The 19,731-nt window shown below is 46.3% G+C and overlaps 1 protein-coding gene across 8 annotated transcripts in view; it reads left to right on the top strand.

Annotated features, from left to right (window-relative positions):
- The window catches only part of LOC149365785 (nucleoredoxin-like protein 2), a 109,780-nt gene that overhangs the window by 9,960 nt on the left and 80,089 nt on the right, over positions 1-19,731 (top strand). For 3 of the 8 annotated variants that reach the window (XM_089546170.1, XM_089546186.1, XM_089546179.1), the window contains exons 5-12: positions 1,217-1,339; positions 2,180-2,274; positions 3,254-3,360; positions 6,143-6,288; positions 8,060-8,225; positions 10,298-10,424; positions 13,420-13,509; positions 14,916-14,973. In XM_089546170.1, the coding sequence (XP_089402296.1) occupies positions 1,217-1,339; positions 2,180-2,274; positions 3,254-3,360; positions 6,143-6,288; positions 8,060-8,225; positions 10,298-10,424; positions 13,420-13,509; positions 14,916-14,973 (912 nt within the window). Of the gene's footprint in view, positions 1-1,216; positions 1,340-2,179; positions 2,275-3,253; positions 3,361-6,142; positions 6,289-8,059; positions 8,226-10,297; positions 10,425-13,419; positions 13,510-14,915; positions 14,999-18,657; positions 19,215-19,731 lie in introns of those variants that run through there. The other 5 variants (XM_089546201.1, XM_089546204.1, XM_089546193.1 and 2 more) reach the window with 5 other exon arrangements.

Genomic DNA, 19,731 nt, shown 5'->3' on the forward strand with positions numbered 1-19,731 from the left:
TGGCCATGATGACCCAGTGGTTGTTAGCCAAACTGGTTGGCTCAAGTCCGTCTCAGGTCAGTCTCAGGTCGGTCAGCTCAGGTCGGAGGCCGTTGATCAAAGACGCGTCACGGCAGGTGCACACCCAGGAGTCACTCAGGAACCAGCACAGCACTTTGTTCACCTCTTTGTCGCACTGTGTAAACGGCTGCCGGTCGTTCCCATTACAATTTATTTATTCAGTACTGCTAGCCGCCTTTGGTAGCCGAGGCAGTTGTTTTCCAAGCATGCATGCAGTCAAGGACGAAAATTTGTGGGATGCAGATCCGCACAAAAAAAATTATTTCTGTGTTGCCTAGCTAGTGAGTCAGCTGGTATTACTTCAGAAAGTGGGGCACGCATGTCCCCTCGCGTTTCAGCGCTTTTCATTGAACTTCTTTGCCCGGCCACACAGAAGTAAATTTTATTCCTCAAATCCTTATCCAGCAAAATTTTATCCATGACTGTGCATCAGTGATGCACAAATCAAAGACGCAAGCACCAAATGAGTGCAAACAAATGCTCTTGGTTTTTAAAAATGATGTCGCAGCAGATCACAGGGACTCATGATTTATCAAGGAACCCACGTGTAACATGAAAGCCTATTAATTTGGTTGTTGTTTTTTGGGAAAAAAGTAAAACAAGTAAGCTTTCGTTCTGCACTGTGGAAATATACATGTAGTAGTCTCGACCAGTATTTGCAGACAATAATGCAAATTTCACTCTACTTTGCCCTCAACTTTTCATTGCAGTGCTTTCCCTCTTCATCATTTTCATTCAGTTTTGGCAACAAATTCTGGAAAGTGCTGGCTAGGCACTTCATTTAAAGAGGTATTGCAGTACATGAGATGACAGTGCACAGAACCTGAAGACTGGGTGCTGCATTGCCGCAGGCTTCAAACCTACACTGATATTCCAAATGAAAAAAAAAGGGTTTTATTTCCAGCTGCATTACGGGAGTGGAAATCTGTCCAGCTAAAACAGTGTTCAGTGAAAACTAGAATGCCTTCCACATGCCATCTTCAGGTGGTTCTGGCTGGAGCGTTTTTTGCTTGCAGATCGAACTGCCTCAGCTCCAGCTGGAAATGCAGCTGGAGCACTTCATTTCCAGCTGCACTTTCAGCTGGAATTAATGTCCTAGCGGGTGAAGGATGTTCATTGGTAACACATTTTGTTTGTTCTTTTCTTTACTGGGCAGGGTGTCAAGCACCTGCACGACCACAACCTGGTTCATCTGGACATCAAGCCAGAGAACATCTTCATCTCAAGGGAAGGGTACTGCAAGCTAGGGGACTTCGGCCTTGTCTTCGACCTCAAGCTGGTACGTTGGTTGTCGTCACCACAAATCTGTTTTTGTTGTGCATTTACCAGTGAAAATGGTCAAGTTGTGGTGTTTGAGGAGAGCACATTAAACATTGATTTGTTTGGTTATTTATTTATTTATTTCAAAATACTGCAGACCAACTGCACTGAAAGCTCCCTTGTGAAAAGCTGCCTCCTGTAAATATTGGTGTGCATAGGACAGGAAAGCTGCATTGTTCCTGGTTGGTTGGTTTATGGGGTGTAACGTCCCAAAGCGACTGAGGCTATGAGAGACGCCGTAGTGGTGGAGGGCTCTGGAAATTTCGACCACCTGGGGTTCTTTAACGTGCACTGACCTCGCACAGTACACGGGCCTCTAGAATTTCTCCTCCAAGGAAATTCCAGCCGCCCGGCCGGGATCGAACCCGCGTCTTTCGGGCCAGCAGCCGAGCACCATAGCCACTGAGCCACTGCATTGTTCCTATCTTCACCATTGGTTATGCAGGATGTTAGCCATAGTGATAGGTGCGGCATTTAGGAACGCATTGCTGGGCTTTAACTTCAGTACTTTTCTCTCCAATACTTTATAGAGGATTATAGGATTATGTGGCATAGGTGCACCTTGTTCTAACAACATTAAAGAGTTGATTAATTTTTTTTTAGTTCTTGTTTGTTTTGTTCTTGTTTTATTTTGTTATTGTTTGTTCCTTGCTTAGTGATAATGATAGGTATCCAAGCGTTATGCTTGTCAGTATTGCAGTCGAAGCTGTTTCTTCTTTATTGCTCATCAGGAACTGGGGATTCAGTGCTGCACCACATTCAATTCGCTCTTATTAGATTTGTCTGTTCACCACCTCAGCAGGATGACTCTTGGGATCCACTTGACGGTGACCCGTGTTACCTGGCTCCAGAGCTGATGGATGGCCAATTCACAAAGGCTGCCGACATCTTCAGGTACCTCCCTTTCGCTATGAAGAAGTCCATTTGTCTTGCGTCGTCTTTTACGCCACTGTGCTTGCTTGGCCAAAGGGCATAGGGGCTGTTGAGTTCTAGGAGTAGAGGCACCCCAGCGCTTGCAGGAAGACTCATTGCAAAACCTGAAAAGTAGTTCACCTCATTCAAAACAAACAAAAAATGCCTCGTAGATGTCCAACCCTCATTTAGGGCAGTAAAGCTGTTGCTGCCATTTCTTTGCCCCCGTTTGTTGGCGCATTTCTGGGCTACTAATGTAACCATATGGAAAGCTGTTCAGCTTGCTAGCTTCTTGTGGGCACCTGTCCAGTTTAGACCTGCAGTTTTTAGCAAGCCACTTCCCTATACTGCATGCCTGTTTGCACAAGCACCAAGGCGGGTTACAGATGGGAGTATATGCAGGCACAGTTGACTTGAGTATCGTTTCGTGTTGTTTAAATATTGAGCTGTCTAATGTAGACCAGAATTAATTTTGGCGCCAGTTTTTTTAGATCAAACATGTTGCTGAACTGTATCTGCATCGCATCTTGGCTCACTGATGAGAATTTCGTGGGACCGTATCAAGAGAAATATTTTAAGGTGGAGTTCAAACTCGTCATGTGTTGTTAGGCATCTTATACAGTTAAATCTCGATATAATGAACACTGATATTACAAATTATTGGCTATATCAAGCTCTTACTAAATACTTTTTGCACACACATGCAATGCAAGGTACCAACTGTGCATGCGGAGTGGCAGGTGCATGCTTGACTGTTGCCACCACCTGTCACTAGCACCTGTAACCAGAATGGACTGCACATCTGCACTAGAAGCTGGCAGTTTGTTTTCTGCCTGTGGAGCTCGGAAGAGGGTATAGGAGGAGAGGGGAGGCGAGCATGCACGAAGTGGCCTGGTGAAAAGGGTGAATTGACAGTGAGGAATGCACACGGGTCCCCATTGATGTGTGCCATCTCTTGCAGCCTGGGCATCACTGTGCTCGAGCTGGCTTGTGACCTGGAACTCCCTGGCAGGGGCAGGAACTGGCATGCTCTGCGGTCGGGAACCCTGCCGGACTACGTCGTGCAGCGTGAGTGCCATGCTGCATCGTTTTTTGCCCATTTTCGCTGCTGGTTTCTGATGCACATGAATGCAGTACTGCTAGAATAGGCATAGCACTGAGGTGCTGGCTATGAGAAAGATTCACGCAGAGCTATTAGTTTTATTATAGTCATGTAGTAACATAGCCTCCTTTATACTCTCTGTGCCTGTCAACGCGCCGCGCGAACTATACAGCGGCGCCGTCGGGTAAAGTTGCGCGGCACTGCCGCACCTGTCGCTGAGGGCGCCACTGACGTAGGTGTCGAGGTGCACTGGTGTGAATGCCGGCACGAGGATGGGAGCGCTGTTATTCGCTCGCGGGATAACTGCTACTAAGCATGAATCGTATATATTCGTTTTATTTACTTGTAAGGCCGACATCCTCTAAGCATAGCAAGTGATCACGTTAGTTGTTAGCCAGTAACACCAACGCTATGACATGTTATGTGAGGCAGTTTCAAGATATGTGGGCATGGCTGAAAAACTGCTTGGCTGCTCCGCTAGCGTCAATGGTAGTGGAACAGTTACAATGTTAGTCTACGCTGTGCTACAACAAAATTTGAGAAGAAAGGCACCAGCATTTATTTACACATTTCACAACAGCAGATGTGCTACAAGAGTAACTACTTTTACAGCTTCAAGACTTTTCGTGAGAGTGGCTTCTGCCGAAACAGCGGCTTATACAAATCATTCTTGTCTGTTATTGAGGAGGCGTAGTTCACCAGCAGCGGTCTGATGAATCTAGTTGCCACAAGTAGAGAAAAATATTCATGGTGACTGCTGTCACTGACAGAGCACTTCAGCAACCTTGATTTGGAGATGGCTGGAACAGCTGCATCGGTCAGGTTATGGTCAGGTTTTTCAATGGTTTTGAAATCGTGGGTTTTCTTTTAAGCTTGTCTCCACAACCGCAGCGTGTCTAAGACATAGAGTAATTCGTCAGATGGGTAAGGCAGCCCACCCCGGTCCTGTTCTCGCGTGAACTGCTCGAGTGGGTTACCAGTAGGTGGCTTGGTTGTGAGTGAACAGCACTGCTCACATTCCATATGTTCACTTATCACACAAGCGATGTAGCCACCCACATAGAACGTGGCCGACAGCTGCAATGTAGGTAGAGAAGCAGGGACATGCTGCACATCTAAGCGTCCCAAGACTTCCAAAGCAGCCTCTGGAAGCTCATCGCTGCTCCCAAGTGCACATAGCCCTGCAGTCCTAAGTCCGGTGCTGTGGTGACTCTCATGATATAGCACGTTGCTGTGTTCAGATGTCACGGCAATTCCAGTCTTCAAGACTTTTTCTAGTCCTGAGAGTACTGACCGCACGCCAAGCTGGTCGTCGCATCCCAGTGACCGCCTCGGGATTTCAAACAGCGCTTCAATTGGGTCACTGCTGAATTTCCGCGTTAGTACAAAACAGAACTTCTCCTCAGCTAACAAATAGCAAATGCAGCAAGCAGTCGAGTAAGTTGTGAGCAGAAGGGCCTCGTACGTTTCGGCTGTGAAAGAGGCACAAGGATAAATTGCATCTTTCTTTAGTTGGTCGATATATAGCGGAAATGTAACTTCCAGCCGTTCCAGCCTAGAATCATTTTTGTCGTCAAAGTGCCTGATGTCAGGGAAATTTTGCCCGATATGTTGGTACTTGTTGCCGGTGTCGGGCAGTAGGAACCACTGATGGATGTTTTTCATAAACAGTATGGTTGGTTCCGCATAGGCAATTGATGTATGGCAGCTCTGTCCTGCGTGCTCTTTCAAAAACTCCAGAGCAGATGTAATGGCTGGAGAAAAAACTTGGACAGCTCGTTAGACGTTCATTTCCTTCAATATTGTTCAGAAAAACATTTTTTCTGGTTAGACTTCTCACAGGTTTTACAGTGCAATCTTTCTGCATCTCGTAGAGTTTCTTCAAGTGAGATGACGAAACCTCTCCTTTCCTTCCAAAGTCGCGTGCAAGGAACTTAGAGCGGATGTTTTTCAAGACGTGGCAATAATGAAAGCTTAAAAAAAGCACTGCAAACACTGCAAACACTGCAGAACAGCCCACGTAACAACGACAGAGCAACAGCACGCGGCACATGGCTATCCGGGCTGCTGTGCAACACGGCGCACCTGGCTCTTGCCTGGTGAGGGTGCCCCAACGTCGCTATCGCCATCTCTCGGCAGCCAGCGGCGTAACTTCTCATGGGGGGAGGAGCAGCGACGACGGCTGCGGAGCACGGAGTGTCCAGGCACAGAAAGTATAAAGGAGGCTATGGTAGTAACTACTCTAGCTATGGTAAGTGCAGCCATGTGGCCTATGCAACTAGGCAAGTGCGGTGTTGGTAGCAGTGATAGCATGTTACCGTATCGCTGTACGAGCCGTACAGCTGTGCTGAAACTGTGTTTGTGGTGCCAAATGCGCCGTTTGCTTGCGATTCTGGCAGTGTGCTGGCGCTGGTGTCGCTGCGACGCGAGCGCCCTCCCCTGTTGGTTGAAAGTAACCGAACCGAGAGGAGTGCGCTCGCGGAGGAGCTAACTACAGTAGGGGGTGCAATGCGGGAAAGCGAACGCAGGGGACGAAGGCGTCCCCACAAGGTAAGCAGTAGCGAAGTGATATAGAAGGCTGGTATGGAAGTTCCAGCATGTGGGCAGAAAAAATTTGAGCAGCTGACGTAGACATATCAGGGTGGCTTGATGCAGGCACGCTATTGAATGATGAGTGAAAATAGACTGATGAGTGATTAGCAGAGACGGTAACTTGGATTTTGTTTGTTTGTTTGCACTCAACTGTAGGACTGTCGCCAGCGCTGCGAAGAGTGATTGAGTTGATGATGCACCCGGATCCCAAGCAGCGCATCACAGTGAATCAGCTGCTGGAGTTGCCAGAAATCCAGAGCGTGCTTCGCTGGAGGAGGCCCTATGTGGTGTCGAAGAGGGCGGTGAGAAACTGGCCTCTGTCTCTTGCCTCTTTTGCCCAATTGGAAGCATTTACGGTCACCGACCAATCTTTCGAGCACTGGACATTCAGACATCGCAGTTTGTTCACTTTCACAGAACTCCCAGTAACAGTGTGTGTTTGTCAGCTGGGCTTGCTTATTCTGCACTGCTCCCTTCTATCCCAAAAAAGCGCTTTCATAGTGTTTTGTTGTGTGGGATAGGTCCAGATCATGTGAGTCAGAGCTGCCCCCCCCCCCCCCCCCCCCCATCCCCTTCGTGCCAGCCTTCTCCCACCTCTTTTGTCCTGCCCCCCTCTCCCTGCGTTACCCACTTCCTCACGTTCTCCCCTCACGTTCCTATGGGTACATTGTCACCATCCCCACCACAAAACCCACGCATGCAGTTTCTCCTCCAATGTTGCTGCGTCTTGCCACTCTCTCTTTAGCTCTCGTTTACCTTTCTCTGCTTTCCTCCTCACGGTCTTACGGTTACACCACCATCGGGTGCCATTCAGTCTAACAGCTGGGCTGTAAAATTGGTTGGTGACTGTACTGCAGCAATGGCTGCATTGAAACTTTCTCTGGGTCGAGCGATGTCACTGGTGCATGCCATGAACTGGAACTCCTGCATGCATTTTTCCCAGCTAATGATTGGCCCTTTGTGGTCATATGGCCCTTGACAGGGAGGAGGCATGGTTCGGTTATCATTGTCACTTTGCCACTCTCTCTTCTGTGGAGAGATGGGCAAGGGGGTTTCACAAGTTGGTAGGCCACTAACGTAGATGAAGAACTGGAAGAGACCAAGCAGCTCTCTCCCGCTCCACTACAAAGGATGCAGATGTGGGAGCCAAGGCCACCGCCGTTAACAGTGAAAAGGATTTTGGCAGCAGCAGTGCGGCAAGCTCTTAAGGGGGCCCAGAAACACAATCTTAGTTAACTGTTTTGCCTGTTGATTGCATACAGTGAGTTATAATGGTGCTATTAGCGTCTGTAATACCGCGTACATTCCGTTTTTTAATATTTTAATGTCCTCCCAAAAACAACTTCATGGCTCTGATGGTGTCGCCACACAGTGGCGGGTTCTTAGCAGCGGATATGACATCACCTGGCGCGAGCTTGATGACCGGACAAACAGTAAATATACTGCAAATTCTGTGAATAAATAGAGACACATTTTGTCACCTGTCTGCGTTTTATATTAGATCAACAAAAACAACTTGCTTGTCTTAGATAAAAGCCCTGCATAGCAAGTAAAATAAAAATACACCACCAGGGGCGCTCTGGCATGGAAACAACGCTGCCAGTCTCAGCAAGAACGAGTTACAGGCAGCAGGCAACCATGGAGTACAAACTTCCGCGACGTGCTCTGGCTGGCTGTTTTGATTGGTTGCGCCAGGTGCCGTCATTGGGAGAGCGAAATAGGAGTGGGAAGCCCCGCCAAAATCGAGTTGAGGGCAGCGTTTTGTTTGCTTGTATTTTGAAATTTCTCCACTGAATAACTCCCGTTCCTGTGCATCGATTCCTGTAATTCTTTTTAAGTCAGCATCTGTGTGACATAAAGAACCCACCTGAAGTATAGCCGGTATTCCCCCAGGCAGTGTTTCGCAGCCCCTTTAATGGTCTGGCCTAAAAATGGAAACGGTAGGGATGGCAAGTGTACTGTCTGCACGCCACCCACACCGTGAGTGTGTCAGTCTCTCAGTGCATTGCCACAAGCGGAGCGCCTGCTCTGCAGAGACTTAATAAGGGGTGCACTGTTACTCGTCCTCCGCAGGTGGCTTGGGTGGAGGACCTGTACCTGCTGGGCGTGTTCTGGGTCCGGTCGTTCTTGCTGGCAGTCTGGAGGTTTCCCGCCTCGGGAGTCAAGGCACTCTCCACGTGGTGGCAGCCCCGTGCCTCTGCCGAGCGGTCGCTCGTGGACTCCGAGTGCTTCTCAGACGGTGTGTGGCTACTTCCAGCTGTGTGTGCATGCACGCGCGTGTGCAAGGCTTTGGAGGAAGTGCAGGCCTTTAACCCTTTCAGGCACTTTGTACACAATTGCGTAAGCGGCAAACTTAAAGCTTTTTCTGAGAAAATGGAATACTTAACAGCGATTCCATTAGTTCAGCCGTATTGAGCACCCTTCTTATTGCAAATAAGTTGTTTTTTGGTACCATGTAGCGAATGCAGTAAGTAATATTTCACATAAGAGTGAGCTAGGTAGCACTTTGTCTGCCAATTTTGTGCAGACAGATTTTGCCGCGAGTGAAAACATCAATGATTTTTGCTCAGTTTCGAGCGTAATGTGCATCTTCAAAACACAAAGTGATTCCACGATCCCTAGGGTGTTTACCTGACACACGAGAACATTTCGATGGCAGTACAGTACAACCTCGATAATTCGAACTCGGTTAATTCGAAATCCCGGATAATTCGAAGGTTTTCTGCGGTCCCGTATTTTCCAATGTAAATTTGGCCGGATAATTCGAACAGGCGGCCTGCGCCAGCCCGGTTAATTCGAAAATTTGGACTGCTATGCGGCAATGCCTGATCCATGTTTCGCCGCAAACCCGGCGAAACGACGGCCCTACGGAGCCGCGAGGCAAAGCCACATAGTAATGGTGATGATTTATAGGCGAAGCGCCCCAGCCGGAGCACTCTCTGCACAAAAATCGGTCCACAGTGCGCCTCGTGCACCGCCGAAACGCGCCTGCAGAGGAGAAGACGTGCTTCACTGCAACACGGCGGGCATACCGGTTTTTATCACGTGACCTCGCCCCCATTCCATCCCTTGGTGTGCTTCGCCCACTCTTCCCCCGTGCCTCCGACGCTGCAAGTACGCCGCCACCACCGCCGTGCAGGTCACGCCTGCGCCATTTCTTTGTGTTGTGCGCTGTGGTTAGGGGTCGGGTACTGTGCCGTTTTTTTGGGCGGGACTGTGCAGAAGTGCTAGCTTCGTGACCGTAGCAGTGAAGAAATGCCAAAGTACAAGACTTTAACGCTGCAGCAGAAGTTCTGCTTGATCCAGGAAGCAGGCAAGAGCGCTTGTTCGAAGACCGAGTTGGCCAAAAGGCATGGTTTTTCCAGTGAAAGCACTGTTGATGCCGATGCAGACCACACATGTACTACTACTCTTGACGAAGAAAGAGCAGAGTATTGCGACCGCATCAATGCGCTCTGCGCAGAGGATGAGTCCAACGCAGTCGGCTTCGCCGAGTATATCAACTTTGAGAGCGAAGAGCAGACTGGCTACTCTGACTTGGAGAGTGAGATCACTGCTGATACGAACATGCGCGATGACAGCGACGATAGCGACGGCGACACCGACGAGCCTCCCCGAGCACCTGCTCTAGGTGAAGTTATCGGATCGCTGAACGTTATCCGCAGTTTTGTTGAGTGCCGCGGTGGAAGTTCAGAGATGTTTCGTCTATTTGACCAACTCGAGAGCATGACCTTAGGAGCCGCAAACTACCGGACGCGGCAAACCAGCATCTCTGATTACTTTCAGTAGTAATTCAAAATATGCCGAATAAAGGTAGCACGTTCCTGCAACGAATTTTTTTGCCTAAGTCTTATTTCTTGGTGTGTTCGGTTAATTCGAAAACCCGCTTAATTCGAAGATTTCTCGCGGTCCCGATGACTTCGAATTAACGAGGTTGTACTGTATTTCTAACAAATCTGACACTATGTACGGAATTCTCCACGTCGTTGTAAGAACTGACATGCTGGTCTTTCACGCTCGAAAACTAACAAATTTACTTTCTTGAGGCCTGCATATACTACTTAGGTAAAAAAATAATTGATTTCAGCCAAAACAAAAAATGGCGCCTGAAAGGGTTAATGCCATCTTCCTCTTCCTGTGACTCTGTCTGCCTGGTTTCTCCTTTCTGGAGGCAGTTCCTTGTTTCACTGGCTTCTCAGTCCATCTGGAACAACATCAGTACTTGTGCTGGTCATGTTTATCCCGAGATGTAATTGGACGGGGGCGGAATAAATGCTGCCAAACTGAGCTTCTCATTGCACATCCTTGCAGATGAAGTCTTCGAGGATTCCATTTTGAGCCAAGGGCCCAGCTCAGCACACCAAGACAGACTTAGAATGCACTTCTCATCGAATGGGTCTGCGCTTGGTTTATTCGACTGTGACTACTCGCCCAAAAGGTTGGTTTGTCGCGATGCAGCTGGAATCGTGGGGTTGAGGTTTTGGGTGATTTAATTTTCCTCATTCACAGGTTTATCTATTGTCATAATGTCTTTTCTTCAGCCACTTGGTGTGAATTGCTGTTTTTGGGGTGGCTTAGGCTTTGGCTCGCTTCGTTGTAAAGAACTGCCACATACAAAAACTTTTCTTTGTCAAGCCTCTTCATGGAGGAGAGCTTACATTAATAATGTGCTTGCTTGATGTTTGTCATGCCTAGAGGTGGCTTTCTGGATGTTAGTAGCATGTGAACTCAGCAGCAAAGCGAAATATCCATAGCCAGTTAGCCGATTGCTACCCTTGCAGTAGGTTTACAGTCATTTGCTGTAGGTTTACATGTCATTCCACAGGATGAGCAAACAAACAATCGAAATTTCGAATTTTCGCACGCACCTATACTCCGTTTCATACATAGCAGTCAACGCAGCCAAGGCTGCTGCGCCTGTTCGCGCTCCTCGTCCGGATCGTAATGTAGTGCGTCAAAAGTAAAAATCGCAGTGAACTCAAAATTGAAGTAAATGTTGGTTGATATTTCAGTATAACGATAACGGTGCTTTGTTTTGCAAAAAGATTGCTTTTTTTTTTATGTTCTGCAAAATAAAGTGCCTTAGTTTTTTGGGTTTTTTTCCGGTCCCTCCTGTATCAGGCTTTCGCAGCTAGGCCGGCCACGCAGGCCGGCCGTTCATGTCGTCTGCTCGAGTGGATCACCTGAAGCATTTCTTTCCTCCAAGACCTGGTGCGCTGTTTTCTTGTCTGTAAAAATCACCGACCGTACAACCGCTGTAGGCCACTCACATGATACGCTTAGCAAATGTTATATATACCATTCCATAACCTACAGCACAGTTTATACACTCTTGTGAGTTGTGGCAGCAGTGAAAAACAACGATAGTAGATTACGATCGAGCAAATGGACAACTTTTGTTTCAAAGATGATATTTACAAAGATTAAAAACATGAAATCGGATGTCAACAATTAAATGCCAGCCGCAACGTTCACTCACGCTGCGCTTACATCTCATTGGTGTGTAAGAAGTCCGAATTTTTACTCGTTTATATTGTTACCGCGAGAGGATGGTGACAAGCTACTGTGTGGAGAACGAACAGCGAGCTTCGTCAACCTCTTTCTGCGCCCTATTCAGGAACCATGGAACCTCGTCGTTGGCTTCTCACAATAACAATATCAACTGCAGCGGCAAGTGCGCTAATATACGACACCACTTGTTGCGTTCGATGACCTGCGCAGCGGAATCTCTGCTCACGGCCCAAATACACAGCTTTCAACAATCCCCGTCTCATCGCACTAGCTTACACCGATAACACACCGAATCCGACATCTAATACAAAACATTACTAGGAACGGAAGCTCTTCAAAGAATTTTCCTTGTGACAACAGCTCAAAAGTGGAGACTTCCCAAATCAGACGCCGCTCACTTTAAAGCCGCTGAGTACGCCGATCAATGCCGGGTTGCCGCTAGCCGAGGCTGCTCGGAATAATCGATGCCGCACTGAATTCTATCACCACACAATTAATGATTCATTGTGTGCCGCATGCAAAAGAGTCACTGAACGCCCGAGAACAGCACTTAGCAATCACATCCATCGCCAATACACTGCTTTTTCCCTTGGAAACAAGTAAGCAGCGCAAGTAAATAGCGCAGTGTTTTTCAAAGTAGGCATTAGAGTTTGACAGTTTCGAGTTTCTACTTAATGATAATTATAAGAAAAATAAAAAAGAAAAGAAAAAAAAAACCAGCCAAGCCGGAAGTCGAACCTAGGCCCTTTGTAAAATGAACAGACAGGCGCACGCTTTGTACCACGACGCGAGGCGGACGGATACATTTTGCTTGTTTTTTGCAGCGGACTACTTTCGTACCTTTGGCAGCGTTGACAGTTATGTATGAAACGGAGTATAGTGAAGAGACTGGAAGAGAGCAGTGTGGGTCAGGGAACAAGCACAAGTTATTGATATCCTCGTCGAAATGGGGAAGAAAGGAGCGTTGGAAGAGCATGTAATGTGAATGCACCATAACCGGTGGGTCCTCAGGGTATGCGTTCAATGGGAAGGCAAACACAGCAGTGGGCCGCAGAGAATCAGGTGGGCAGATGAGATAAGGAAGTTTGCGGGGTTGAATGGCCACAGCTGGCACACAGGACTGGGTCCAATTGAAGAGAGATGTGGGAAGCCTTTGGATCGCAGTGGAGTTAGTGTAGTTGTTTTCATTATTGTTGATGACGATGGTGCTAATGAAGCAGCTTGAAAGAATGCCTGGGACCTCGCATACAATTTAGCAGGGCGGGTCAAATGCACATAAAATAATTGTCACATGGTACTGCACAAGAAGATGCCAGTAACAATTGTAGGTGCAGTACTACAAGAATGTAAATTACCAAAGAGCAGATATAGAAGAGCCCGTCAATACAAAGCACTTAAATTTTGTACCATAGAAACAGGACCTTTGCAGGATAGATTTCGTGAACTGTCAGTACTGTATTAAACGTGCAAGGCAGCAAAAAAGAATCACTTGTCTTCCATACTTCAGCAGCTCAGCAGCACATATGTTGCAGTCAGTCTGTTTGCTCTATAATGTCTATCATTTCTGTAATGTCACCCAATGCTGTTTGGGGCCTGTGAAGTACAAATAAATAAATAAATTCTTATGGTGTTTTTTAGTGTGAGTTTTGCAAGGGATCAAATATTTTGCTGCAGGTAAAAATCTTGCATGGTGCAAAACCTGCGTTCAGCTCTTCATTCTGATGTAATTGCTGAACACCGTACAAAGAGGGTAGTGCAGTTGTTGAAAATAATGGTATGACAGGCAGTTTGGTGGCACTCAACATGCTGGCGCTTTTTGGATTGGGCCATTCTTGGCAGTGTTTTTTTTATTTACTCCTAGGGCAGTATTTTTTTGTTCTTTCTTCGTGTGACAGCAGTTGTACATCTTTTCTTGGCAACAGGTCAACACCGAAGCCACTTCGGCACCGGCCTGGCAAGCGGATGCACAGCACACCGACGCTTCTCTCCACGTCTGAGAAAGTCCAGTCAAGGTCTGCCAGCATTCCTTGAGCATCGCACTTGAGTCTATTTTCTCCAGCAGCGTACAGACCATATCCCCTTCAGCCACACATTAATATCCTATGGGGGAAAACGTTTGAATTCCTAGATTTTGTTGAGCACGCCGGTTGTACAGTAGCTGTGGTTTGGCAGTAAAAAGCTTGGGCCTATGCACATGAGTGGTCACTCTCATAGCTCCAAAACTGAAGAGGGGCAGCTCTTTTGCATCTGCTGCTATTCTGCATAACCTAACCTTAACGTGACGTAAATTAACTGCCGTAAAAGCCAGAATATAGGTCGGACTGGAATATAGGTCGAACCCCCAACTAACCAGTCCTAAAAACGAAAAAAATCTTTTTCAGTGGCAAAGTACCGAGTCACACCCTTACCTTGAAACATATGCGATTCAACCGGTTGCACAATGGTGACAGTATTTATTTTCATTTAGATGCTGCTCGTCTGTACACCTGGCCAATTTTTTAACACTGGCGCGCGGACATTGACCCGTGTGCTTGTCAGCGCCTTATTAACGGCGCTGAGCGGCGAAACAAACGAGATGTGCACGTGTGTACACATGTGCATACTCTCGCTTCTTTCGCCGCTTCGTGCCGTGATGAGATACTGACAAACACGCGAGGCGATGGTCGCGCGATAGTGTTAAAAAACTGGCCAGGTGTACAGTACAGAGAAGAGCACAAAGTGTGGAAGCGTTACTCCGAGCCATCAGAGTCGTCCCAACTCAAGTCGGAGGACGATTGGTTCTCGCTGCACACGTCCCATAGAGCATCATCCTCTGTGCCGTCTAGCGCATTGCTTATGCTGTATTTGCTAAAAGACTTGCACACTATCTCTGCGGGGAGAGATTTGCACGCCGACACCACCCAGCCACAAACCAAAATAACTTTGTGACAACGGAAACGCAAAACGGCGGTGCCACAACGTCCCCACACTGCGCTGCTGCTGATGGCGATGGTGATGGAGGCTGTTGACTTCAGCCGCCCATTGTTGCAAGACTTTCTTAGTTTTTCCGCAAATGACGGGTATATGAGACGAGGGCCGGCTTTTTGCCATGTTTCTTTTGAGAAAAAGTTCGACCCATATTCCAGTTTTTGCGGCATGACGTAACTGTAACGTAACAGTAACATAACCAGGTGCCAGGAGCCACTTGTTGGCAACGGCTGGCATCAATGCACACTAGCCACAGTTTTTGAGGGGCTTTTTTCTGACGTGAGCTGTCGAGTTTTCACCAAAGCATGCGCAGCTGCCACCAGCTGCACCGAATGGACAGTTTTGCTGTGGCTTATTGGCAGAGTTGGTGCATGAGCCTTCTTCCCATCCTGACGTTATCTAGCTTTGTGCTTGCACTTGCAACATTGTTGTCGACCGTGCCTGTTTTCAGGAGATGGTCTGCCTTCCCGCCACCGCCGTTTGACTTGAGTCTGGCCGATTCCGAGGACGTAAGTGTTGCCTTGTCTGCTCAGGGTACGAAGGATCACTGTCCATTTTTTTTTTTTTTGACACAGCACTGCAGTTACCATGTCCCCGACACAAATTTTCATGGAATCATATCTCACATGCTCTTCCTCTGCTGAAAGAACGTTTCAACCTGCCTCAAGTATTATTCGGAAGGAACTGGAAGTTAGAAACTCCTCTGGCTATTGGTGCATGAAATTTAACATCACTTGGTGTACAAACTGTGATACTTTGTGACTTTAATTCCAGTCACAGCTGAATTAGGCACGAGAAATTAAATTCATCAGCAAGTCACCCTATTTTAGTTGAATTTAGTTTAAAGTAATGCATTGCCATTCTGTCTGGCTGTGATAACTAGGTAGACCTTGGAATTCTGACTAATATGTCTCTTAATAGATTTGATTATGCCACAGTAGATCCTTGTTTGTGCAGAGAAGCTGTTCATTTCTGTGGCCACAGTAGGCATGTCGTAAATGTGGAGAAGAACCTAACAAATTTTGACTACATCGTGCCAAAATACATGCGCATTCGAAGAGCATGCAGGCAAAGCAACCCCTCCATTGCACATAACTAGTCGAAATAGCCAAATTTGGTCGAGCCGCAGCGCTGAGGGTAATTGCGTTTTCGAAATTATAAAACTGGTATGGCGGTTACTAAGGACCAGCTTCAAATCTAGTTGTAACCAGGTGTCTGACTCTAAAAGTTAAAAAGTTAATTATTGGAAATTAGTTAACCAGCTTACTAGTTAAGGGGGGAGCCTTGTTTTGAAAAAAAATTTTTATTATTGTAGTCACAATTGCAAAATCTTCAGGGAACATGTACTTTTGCGTGGTGATTCTAAATATGTCACTTAATTTCATATAAAACAACTCTTGAGCACTTAAAAAATTTTTATGCAGGTATTTTGTGAAGAGCTTTCAAGAAAATTTGCTGCAGGAAACTTGCTGGAAATGTATACCATTGGGTTTTCTTGACACTGAGGAATCCAATAAGGGTAAAATTACCATCCTGCCTATCATAGAACTTGAGTTGTATGGCATTGAAGCTGCCACTTCAGAAACAGGAATACAAACTTTTCTTCGCATTTCTGAAGTGACAACTTCAAAACCCTGTAACTGAAATTCTGTGGTAGGCAGGAAGACAATTTTGCCCTTATTGCATTCCCTTATGTCAAGAGAACCCAATGGCGTACATTTCAGCAAGTTTCCCGCAACAAATTTCTTGAAAGCTGTTCTCAAAATACTTTCATAACAATTGCATAAGTGCTCAAGGAATTGTTTTACATGAAATTAAATGACTTATTTAGAATTGGCATACAAAAATACATGTTCCCTGAAGATTTCCTGACTATAGACCAGAATCCAGAGCCGCTCCTGGGCGCGGCCATTTTCCGCCGACTGGTGCGCCGCGGTGCGGGCGTTTCTTTGGGGACTGCGGGGCTGCGGCAGCTCCGTGGCCGCGCCTGCATATAGCCGCGCTTCGGGCGCTAAAAAAAAACATTGCCGAGCATACTTCCGCTGCGTGGCTGTGTTGTAGGAAGTATTCACGTTATCAGAGGGAGCACATTGATGCGTTTTAATGAAATTTAGTTTGACATTCACGTGAATTGTGCTGACGCTTAGAACGCGTACATGCTTATATCGTTACCGTCTTGGTGCTCCACTGCAAAAAAAAGAAACTTTTTGTTCAATATCAAGTATTAGGTGTGCGGCTAGCATGCAGTTCCAACTCCCATGCACTCTTAATCCTTCAGCCATAGAGTATCAGCCACAAACAGGGCTTTCTTGTCGCATGCGTGGTGCGCCAGTTTATCAAAAATTACCGCTGTTAGCTTAACTGAGTCGCAGCGCCAACAAAAAACAAAATTTTTATGGTTTATGCAACCTGGTGCATAAAAACGTACTTTTGCTCAAATTATGAAAGCTTGAATAGATATTAGCAGCGAATCCAGCTTTCACGAATTCTGAGGTCCAAAGTCGCGTTCATTTTATTCGGTAGCTCTCGCTGCGTGTGACAGCGTTGCGTAGGCGTTTGGCTAAATTTTAATGAATGTATTAAAATCGCGCATATTTTCCTATGATTAACGTAGATAGCAAAAGCAGAAAGACACTACGGTAAACTCTTTACCCCTCCTTGATCCCTATGACATGCGTGCGAAAGAGCAACTGAAATCGGTAGCGGTCGTGCTTACAATCCTGTGCATGAAATGTGTTCAATGGGAACTAGAGCAAGCTCAGCGCAAGGAGGTGATCGAAAACACATGCTTCGTCGGGACAACCTTCAGTCTGCAGCTCGCCTATCCAGTTACTACACCACTGATTGAAATCAATAAATCCACATTCCTGCGCCTAAAATTATCATAGATGCTAGCGCACGTAAAAGACGGCAACAAACGACACGCCAGCGCAGAAATCTGCTTAGAAGTGCCGGTTTCCAGTCCGTACGCTACCTGGCCGACTACTCCGCGGGAAAAATCCTTGCTGTTTGCAATACTATTCCAGAATTTCCCTGAGCAGCGCCGCCGCACCAGCGGCTCGGTGGAGCAGCGTTGCCGCTGTGGTGCCAGCGTTTAGAATCCTGAGCCAGCAGAATATCATCATTGAAAAACGTAGTGCGAAAATCGAGACACAGAAAAGGTGAAGACAGGACACGAGCGCTAATCATCAATATTAATATCATCATGTTGGCCATAAACAACGAGACAGACGCGCACTGCCTCGCCGCACTTACTCACATCCAAATGAACGGAAAAAAACTCGGAGATGTCACGTTAACGACTAACTGCGCGCAAGATAACCGCAGTACTGTCTGGTAGAGGGAAAATGTGAGTAGTGACGCACAGCACACACCCTCATACGTTATGATGAAGCACTACAACGACAGAAGCGAACACGTAAACATGCATTCTACGCGCGGCGCCGGCGCGACCCGCAGTCCATCGGTCCACGCGTGCCGATAGATGGCGACTGGTGTCGAGAGTAGGGGCGCGCCAGCAGCCTGCGTGTGAGGGTAAAAGAATCTGGTCTATACTAATAAAATTTTTTTTTTCAAGACGAGGCTCCCCCCTTTAAGGTGATTCACCTGTTTTCTCGTGTGCGCCAACACTGGTAATACCATGCCATGAAAGCCATATTTTACCTCAAAAATCCTATTTTTAAAAATTACTTAGTCTTCCCTGAAACACCTAATATGTCCCATTTGCAGTTATCCTCTCATTGCAAGGTCATTTCATTCATTGTTTTCATGTAACACATATTTGGACATGCATAATGTGCGTACATACCATTTCTGGGGGCACCTCTGTTAAGGTGTACTTTCGGTATGACGAAAAGATTTTCTGGTCCCTTCATTTTTTGTATGTCTACTTATAACCTGATCCAAAGTTTAGTCCCACTGTGATTACCTTTAGCATTCTCAAGCACCGAAACTGGTTGACCGTTAATATAGTGCATTCTATTCACTTTTTCAAGACAGTCGAGCGAGCTTGTAATGTTAACTTGGTAAATGCGTGCACATCTTCTTTGCATTTCCATCCTAAACCTGTCTTGGCAGGCTTTAAGGGCAAGCAGTCTATGTGAACATCGGCACTGCATCTGTATGGACTTGTTGAACTCTTTGAATTAATGGAGTGAATGTGCTTTTTCTTCACGCCTTCTATGTACTGACAGGCAAACGAAGAGAAGCTGTCGTCCGGTGAAGAACAGGACTTTTGAATGCACCAGTTTTTCTTCCCAAGCTAGTCACCGAATTTAAGCCATATTGTTGCTCTGCCTGTAACAAGATTGCAAACAAAATGTTGAGCTTCCAGGCAGCTGCATTTGTAATTTGTTTGTCAGAATCTATTTTTTCTTTTACCTTTTATTTGTTAATGTTTGTGGTTTTACTTGTATTATGGTTCTGAAAATGCAACATTGGAGTATAAAGTGTCTGCACAGTTCTGCTGCCTTAGGAATGCGGAGGTAGGTGGTGGAGCGTGTCCTGTTCTTTGCTGCAGTGTCTAACAAGCCGGTTAAAAAGGTCAGACAGTGTTTCGAGGTCTGGATTCAGTGTACACAAGAGTTATGCTCCATGCTTGCTGTTTTACCTTATGCAGACTGCGCTCTATAATTTAAAAAGAGGAGAATACTTAATAAAGTGGTATTTTTGTAAGTGCAAGTTTCAGCAGGTGTTCTTAGTGTTTTATGGTTTTATTGTATTAAAGCTTTTTAAAAAACTTTGCATCTCAGCAGTTTGGAAGTGTTTTCATTTACTGCACAGGTGCAGGTCTTTTGCACCACGAGTCATTTTTTAGCTTTACATTCTTAATATTTACCCTATTACAAGGCCTCTGTGGCTTCTCGTTTCTATTGCTGTGAAGTATTAAAGCAAGAGAGCTTATTGAGGAGAAAATTCTGGGACAGACAAGTGGCTAGTGGTTTTGATTTATGAATGATCCCATGGAACTTGCCTACCTGGTACACCATAAGGAAGCTTTTTTTTGCTGGTCACTTTCTGTGGTGTAGCACTGCTTATTGCAAGGGTTGAACTTCTTTGATTGCGATGATCACTGGCATTGCTATGATCCTGCTACGATACTAGACATTCCATTGTGAGATTGTGTAGGTAAGGACTACATTCAAAGCTTGGGCCACTGAATACTTTCGTGTGGGGCATTGGCTTCATTCTTCAAAAAAATGTATTGGTGTGAAAAAGACAGAGATGAACACGTATGACTTGTACAGTGAATTTTAATGATTCACCAT

The sequence above is a fragment of the Amblyomma mixtum genome, chromosome 1, assembly GCF_055824585.1.
Source record: "Amblyomma mixtum isolate Tamu chromosome 1, ASM5582458v1, whole genome shotgun sequence".
NCBI lineage: Eukaryota > Metazoa > Arthropoda > Arachnida > Ixodida > Ixodidae > Amblyomma > Amblyomma mixtum.